At 39.3% G+C, this 8,208-nt stretch overlaps 1 protein-coding gene across 2 annotated transcripts in view; it reads left to right on the top strand.

The window, feature by feature from the left end:
* The first annotated feature begins 2,846 nt into the window (after positions 1-2,846).
* Positions 2,847-8,208, top strand: part of nr5a2 (nuclear receptor subfamily 5, group A, member 2) — a 59,382-nt gene continuing 54,020 nt past the window's right edge. The window contains exons 1-3 of one of the 2 annotated variants that reach the window (XM_063891143.1): positions 2,847-3,264; positions 3,357-3,488; positions 6,515-6,633. In XM_063891143.1, coding sequence (XP_063747213.1) covers positions 3,407-3,488; positions 6,515-6,633 — 201 coding nt within the window. In that variant the 5' untranslated portion in view covers positions 2,847-3,264; positions 3,357-3,406. Of the gene's footprint in view, positions 3,265-3,356; positions 3,489-4,783; positions 4,872-6,514; positions 6,634-8,208 lie in introns of those variants that run through there. The other variant, XM_063891144.1, reaches the window with a different exon arrangement.

Below are 8,208 nucleotides of genomic sequence, written 5' to 3'. Positions count from 1 at the left end.
TGTGTGTGTGTGTGTTTGTGCACATGCGTGCGTGTGTGTGTGTGTTTAAGGGGGTGATTTCCTGGTTATGAATAAAGAGTGTGTGTTACAATAATACAATAAAACAGCAATCATGTTTTTACAGCCTCCAATGTTTTATCTGAACATGTAATCAACGCTTGAGTGTGTGTGTGTGTGTGTGTGTGTCTGTGTGCATGTGTGTAGGTGTGTGTGTGTGTGTGTGTGTGTGTGTGTGTGTGTGTGTGTGTGTGTGTGTGTGTGTGTGTGCATGTGTGTAGGTGTGTGTGTGTGTGTGTGTGTGTGTGTGTGTGTGTGTGTGTGTGTGTGTGTGTGTGTGTGTGTGTGTGTGTGTGTGTGTGTGTGTGCCAATCAGATAAATCCAAACTTGGAAGTGAAACGTGGCTGCGGATTAGTCCAAAGTTTGAGTGACGGTGTCGGCATGACTTTGCCTTTCCTTTGATGTGAGTTTTACCACCCATAACTGTAAACTGTGTGGAAGTCAATAAAGTAAGACTTAAGTTAGTAGCTGACTCTCTCTCTGTCTCTCTCTATCTCTCTCTCTCACTTTAGTCTGTTGGAATTCAGTCTTGAGTTTTGATGATTTATTGTAGTTATTAATGAAAATAAATTAAAAACATGGAGAGCATAGTGTTTGTATTGTCTGTCTTTTTCTGTTTGAACTGCTTGACCTGTTTCTTATCCTTTCCTTCATTCTGTGTACCTCATGACATTTCACCACAGCACCCACTATACACATCTCTTTCTGCCTCTCTCTCTCTCTTTCTCTCTCTGCCTGTCTCTCTCTCTCTCTGTACAAGTTAATCATTCCAGCAGTGCTATCTTGCCACAGAAGGCCTTATCAGTCTCAGTTCCATTTTATAACCTAACCTGCATCCCCCCCTTACTCTCTAACTCCAGATGACACTGCCTGCAAGTGACCCATCTTTAACCAATCCCACACCAGCATTAAAAGTATGTTGCTGATTGGTGGAACTGTCTGCAATCCAGACCACATGCTTTTGTGTGCTGGTCTACAAATGACGTAAAAGAAGAATCTGTTTGAGTTTATATATTTAAAGGGAAGATGGGCGGTAACTGGTATGAGAGCAGGATAATAATTCATTTATTGAAAACGATTTGTTTGTTGTATTTCTTTTTTAGAATTTTTGAATTTAGTTTTGTAATTTAAAAGTGTTGTCATTAAATGCAATCCCTTTATTTACCTTCCGCTTTATTTGAATGTGTGACAGAAACTATTACACTGTGGTGAAATGGGACATTTCCAGCAATGAGACATTTAAGACTCTTTAGTGAGAATTCATTGAAAAAAGAGCAGAGGAGGATCTGTTTTACCTCTAATCTAAAGCTGCGGTTAACAATACTGAAACTAAAATCCAAAATTGCCTATGTCTACTTAGCTCATCTTATTGAAAAGGCAAAAGTAGATCACTCCAGGATATTTGAAAAGAGAGGGATATCTGTTTCAAATAGTGGAAGACTGTTGTATAACTGAGTTTCACAGTCAGTTCATTTTACTCAATAACGTATTATGCATTGATAAAACATATTTATCATGAATGGGCTACATATCAACCCATACTGTTCAAATTAAATGCTAATTCAAATTTATTAAATACATAAATACACATTTATGTATTTTCAGATTACTTCATTTTATATCCTCTTAATTCTTCAAATCTATTGCTCTCTTTTTTGGTTTAAAAGGGATCCTCTTGGTAATTTTAACTACTGTACGGAACTGTGTGCACAAGCGTGTGTGTGCGAGGCCCCTTCGACCCTCCACTTGTGACTGTGGTACCGAGTGATGAATACACTGTGTCTATGTGAACTAAAGTAAGTGTGTGTTTGGATGTTGGGACGCCTGAAGGGGGCTTTAATGGGACCAAGACGTACACTTATATATTGTCTTTGTGTATTTGTAAAAGACTGAAAGGCCTGAGCCTGACGTCAGAACACTAATTGATCCCTGCTCAGCCAATTATTTAATAATTCAGAAGCAAAAGCATAATTTATTGCATAAGGGGCGATTTGATCCGAAAATAAAGGCCGTCTTAAGCCTGAGGCCGGCTCTGCTCACGTTTTCCATAAAATTGAACACAGCAATTCAAAAGCAGATGCTACAGAGGTTAGGTTAGGTTTTTTTTAACCTGAATTATAAAATGAAATAGTCCTGTTCTAAAGTAAGACATATGGTGATAAAGAAAATAAAGAAAGACATACAGACAGACAGACAGACAGACAGACAGACAGACAGACAGACAGACAGACAGACAGACAGAGCTTATTACATTTGTTTGATATGTTATGACATTTGAATGTTCAGTGGGATAGTTTGATGACCACAGAAGCACATAACATGATACTAAAACTGATCATTGAGGTTAACAATATTGCAATAAAATACATGCAACGCATATAAAGATAGGGAAGTGAATACAAAAACTTGACATGATAAACCGTGCACACCCGGCACGTGTGTCTGTGTGAGTGCATGTGCTGCAGTGTAATCTAAACTACATACCTCGCGCGTTGCCTCTGCGCTCACGGGGAGTCTGCTCTCACACACAGTTGCATCACCTCGTTTGATTTCCTTGTTCTTCCTCCGCCTGTAAAGTCCATCATTAACAGGATTAAACAGCTGAAATTTCTGAGAGATGGAACTGGAGGGTTTGAGGCGATGTTTCCCGGTCTCCTCGCCTGATTGGGTCAGAGAAAGATGATGTCAGACGACCGCATGCGCCCGGGATTGGAGAGAGAGGAGTAAACAAAGCCGCGAGGAGGAGGAGGATGAGAGATCTCCACATCTCCAGACAGTCCGACCGACACACCGATTCCGGCTTTACTCACAAGAGGGGGCGGTCCCGTTGGCACGTTCTATTCTGCTAAAGGCTGAAGTTACCCTTAAGGTCCCACTTTAATGGGTTACGCGCTAAAAAAGACTTTTGGAAGAGCTACAGGGAAATTTACCACCGTATCTTATTCCGGACACTGCAGTTTTCTCGTTTGAGTAAGACTGACTAACTCAGCGTGAACTGTCCCTAATAAGTACCTAACAAACCACGCGTCTGTGGTTTGCGTTTTATTGCTATTTTGTGCGCAAGTGCAATTTTTGAGAAATTAAATAAGCAAACGTAAATTAAATTAGACACGCACGGGCTATGCAGCCCGGCCGTTTGAAGACAGCCTGACTCGTTTGAATCAGGCTTCATATTCGCAGCATATTCCAATAATTGGAAGACAGAGGTAGTTATACACAAGAGATAAAGAGCTAAAAAAAAAAGACATTTGGGACACTTTGAGGGGTGTTTGTGGGAACATCTGCTTCTCACGTCCAGGTGTCCCGCGGAGCGGTGCGGACTCTGCAGCTCAGGCCGGCAGCGCTGACATGCTGCCTAAAGTCGATACGGAATCCCTGGGACTCTCTCGATCGTATGGCGAACAACGGCGCATGCCAAGGAATATGCAAGGTAAGAACTGTCATTCATTTACATCTCGTAAGACTTTACATTCCAGATGAATAAGCTTCCTCATATTTAAGAAACATATATGGACGGCAAGTTCTTAGTGTGTGCCTCAATGTCAAAAAAAGTTTTGGACACGCGTTAATCCAGCACATTTCTGGATTTAATTAAAAAATATATACTGGTCATATAGCCAATATAGCCTCGTTATTGAATGAGGAACGTGTTCAATTTGGTCATTTTTAGACTGTTCTGGAATTTAAAAAAATATGGTTTAGGATAGGCTTCTGATATTTGATACATATATAAAATATAATAAGTAACCCACCAATGCAAATCAAACCTTGACAGACATTTGTAAGGTTTGACTATCAAACAATTATGTCACCCAGCTGTCACTGCATGCAGGAAGTGTGCGGGAGCCTGGTGAGCTAACACTGTGAGAAGTAGAGGAGTGCATTTAGAGTTTTAACTTAAGTGGATTCATAATAATAAAAAAAGACTTAGTTTAGGCAGCATAAACTCCTGATTGATTTAGTTTTTATACATAAAGTAGGGAAAACATACATCTTGCCAGTACATACACATCAGAAAATAAACGGTAGAGTTCAATTTGAGAGATTTCATTAAATAATATTCTCTTGCCTAAATGTGTCTTCAGGACACTATACTTTCGTCTAAGAATGTAATCTTATACGAAGTCTGTAGAAATTGTTTGTTTTTTTTAAATACAGAATTGTGTTACGAATGATTTTAAATTAATGTATTGTGTGTTGTGTTTATAACATGTGTTTATTCTAATCGGTCTTGGTTTGTTTGTCTTATAAATGCCCTAAACGAATTACATTTCAAAATAATGTTGAATAGGAAACCAAACCTTTTTCATGTTATTATTTTTCTTTTACCTGTCTTATCAATTTTGTATGATATATTTGCGTTCGATCTTTGTGGAAAAAAAGGGATAAAAATAACATATTTAGTAAAAAAAAAAAAAAAAAATCAAAACATTTTTGTTTTTTTTATTCCTTACGGCATGCCTACATTTTTCTTCGTGTGTTGCAAAACATCCACATACAGCTAAGACAATGTACAAATTGACTGACTTTTTTGCCAAGATAAACTCACGTGCCACTTATTACCCTCACGTCATTCCGCAGCAATATACACCAGCAATCAATTAGGCTGGTCCTGGTTTATGACCATTGATAACACACACTCACAAGACAAGGAGTGGCTTGTTAGAGAGCCCGTTATCTACATTTTACGCGAGGCTAAAAACAAGGTAGCTCGGACTGAAAGAGCTTTTCTCTTGGAAACATCAAAGTGCAAAGGGACACATGTAGGTTTTTCGGAAATTAATTTCAAGCAAGTCGAGGTGAGAGCTAGCAGGTGAGTTTGATTCTTCGCCTTCTAAAGCAACTTAACCTGCACACACACTGTGCACAAACCTGCGTTTGTTTCGGAAGCAGGGATGCTGGAGAGTTCAACTACTCAATTTAGCCAGATCTTTACATCAAACAATTAGGTTTTTCTTTTTCTTTTTTAAAGACATTATGCAATTAATCTTTCTATAGACATGAACGGGCAATAGCAGCAGTAGCCTATATATTATGTATAATGGTATGAAAGATTTGATCCAAAACCAAGGAAAAATATGGCTGGAAAAATTGTGTATGTCATTAGGAACATTTACAATTCGAGTTACTCATTTTAATTTTATTTAGCACGGCCTCGTCCTCTGCGTAGCTGCAACCAATGCCTCGTCAATGTCATTTTTTTTGTCTTAATCTACAGCTGCCGTGCGTCTGATAACAGCTCTTTACAGATGTTCTCCTTTCTGCGCTTAAAGGCAGAATAAAGTTCGGAAATGGAGTTTGCTTCGAGTTTCTGAGGAAAAACCGGCAGCTCGGTGGAACTTGTTGCTTCAGCTGGAATATGCAGCGTGGATCCCAGCAGGGCAACGCGTTAACAAACCAGAAATCATGTCTAATTAAAAGGTCTCAGTGAGCAGATGAGTGGATTATGAAATAGAGCAGTAATTTATGTGAAGGCCTTGAAGGGCGTCTAGTTGACAAAATATTTCCACTTTTACAGCCATACACTGAGGTTTTCCTGTTTGATCCTGGCTGCTTTTCATGATTAGAACCATAAAGGTTTTTGTAGCGTTGTAAAAAGTCAGCCTGACTGTTTGCTTAGCGCTGTCACACAGTCTTATCATGCAACTATTACCATGCGCAAGGCAAAGGGGCTTCAACAAGACCCATCGAAATATTACTCGAATGGAAGTATATTCAGTCTTTAATATACAAAAAAAAAAAAGCATGGGAAAAAATATGCCACTCATATGAAATGTACCTATCACAGTAGTAACTTGTATATACAAATGTCACGTTAAATTAGCTTATATTGAAAGCTCGTAAAACTGACATTTTTTTCCATCGCACGCAGAAAGTCATTGAATGCTGCCTATGCTTTTGCACGACCAAAATACATAAAATAAACTAAAGCAGTTGGCCTATAGCATTGCGAGTTATTCTTCGAGAAGGATAAATAATGTTGGTTCAAGTAGGTTGTGAATGTTTTTTTTCTCCTCGCCTGCAGAGATAAGGGCTTCTCTGTGTGTCTTCATTTGTCTGTGGGCGGTAACATTTTCTCCTCCAATCCTTAACTCTAATATCTCTCCATTTCCCCCAGCGATTTCACGACTTAGAAACATGCATATTTATGAGGCTCACTTTCAAGCGCTTTTTTATTTTTTGGCTCCTGTCTGCATCGAATGTAGAAGAGAGGGCAGCAGTAAGGAGAAATAAATGGTTGAGTCCTTTCAACTCTTTCCAAAATCGACTATTCATCGTCTTCCCCTCCTCAAATTAAAACTCTACCACACCAACAGAAGTTTAAAAAAAAAATGCTCGTTCAGTTGCTTCGCGTGGTTCCCCGTGATTCATTTTGATGGATGAAAGTGTGCTTTGGAAAAGAGATTGCTCAGCACTGAAATAGACTTCTCTCTGTGTGCCGCGTCTCATCCTCAGCCCACCAGTTAAAAATGATGGACTACTCCTATGACGAAGACTTGGACGAGATGTGCCCCGTGTGTGGAGACAAGGTTTCAGGCTATCACTACGGACTACTGACCTGCGAGAGCTGCAAGGTTAGTGCGCTCATTCTCCTCTCTATTATAATGATGTTTTGAGTGCATGGTGACCTTCCCCTATCTGCTTGAAATTTCAAATGTTCCTAGTATGTCACATTGTTTTCCGTAGTGACTTCTCAGTACTATAGCTGCCTAATTATTGGTTTCACTTTAAAGTTCCTGTAGTGCATCAAAGTCTGTCATTGTCAAGTTTCCATTGGGCATGATTTTGTATTGTGCAAATTTTGTAGATAGTAATACTGTGGCTTGTATTTCTTTATGGCAGCGTTATTTCAGTGTATTAGCAGCTCTTTTTATCTGTGGTGATGCATTCTTTGCAGTTGTAGTTTTGCACGCTAGGCATTCAGCCTGCATTCTTGTCCAGAGTGACTTGTAACAAGTGTAGCTCTTCAGTTCAGATTCAGTTCCCTGTCATCAACATCACAGGAAAACCAAAGGCAAAGAGGCCGAGGGTGAAATATTGTTGTGACAAGTGATGTAACAAACTTTTTCTGTGAGTGTCAGAGGATTTTTGTAAAGTAGTGAGAGGTTTGTAAAGGGTTTTTGTCATTTTTGCAACAACCAAACACAGGAGGCAGGGGGATGTGGGTTTGACCCAGGAAGCAAAGTACACAATAATACTGTCTCTATTTACACAAGCCTGCATTTTACCGTCTAAAACTCTCATCACAGGTTAATTAAAGGAAGAGCAACATTGTCTGCTTGCAAAATGTTTCCGTACACAGTGATAATAAGGCTACCACAAAGCAAGCTGTTGCTGCTATTATTTGAGCTCTATCAACAACCTTCCCTTTCGGCCTATTTCCTCGTTCTCCTCACTGAGCTAATAGGCTTTACCCAAGTTTTTTTGTTTGCCCAGTAAAGCTGTCGGCACAAAATTAAGCTAAGACAAATGTCTCTGTGTTAACACTATTCAGTGTAAAATTGGCCTCTCACAGTATTAATGCTGCAGCACACATTTCTTGCCTATGTGGTCATTATTCAAAGCAGATGTTATAGATTGTATCCCATATTATGACCTTGAGATGCTAAGCACTTGCTTGACGGGAGACGTCAGTGGCATCTCTGCTGCTTTTCAGCCACAGCACAGGCTTGCGTTGGAGAGCCAATCCACAAACACAGTTCAAAGTTTAGTTGAAACGCTCTGTGTATGCATGCAGAGTGTAGATCAAGAAGTCTTTTTTAAGTGCTGTATATCCTTTTTGAAACATGAAAGATATTGATAATTCCCTGAAGCGCTTCATTGATTATCTCTTAAAATACGTGCACTTTATTCAGTAAAATTATGTTTGTCAGAGATGGTGTGGTGTGTTGACATTGTACAGACTCCTTCATATAAGATGTTCGCTATCAGTCAGGCAGTGCAAGTCATCTCGAGTGTAAAAGAGGTTCCTCTCTAGATGCAGCTGAGTGGAAACTGGAGTTAGGTCATATTTTAGTTTCGTTGTTGCATGACAGTACCTCGGTTTCAGTTTTTTAAGGCAGTACCGGAGAAAGATTCATAACTTTTGCCGTATTTGATCACAAAACACTACTTAATTTTGTAGTTTGATTTTAGATGTAATTCACCCA

The sequence above is a fragment of the Eleginops maclovinus genome, chromosome 9 (assembly GCF_036324505.1).
Source record: "Eleginops maclovinus isolate JMC-PN-2008 ecotype Puerto Natales chromosome 9, JC_Emac_rtc_rv5, whole genome shotgun sequence".
Taxonomy (NCBI): Eukaryota; Metazoa; Chordata; class Actinopteri; order Perciformes; family Eleginopidae; genus Eleginops; species Eleginops maclovinus.
Note: the sequence above shows the minus strand (reverse complement) of the source record. Positions and strands in the feature narration are given on the sequence as shown.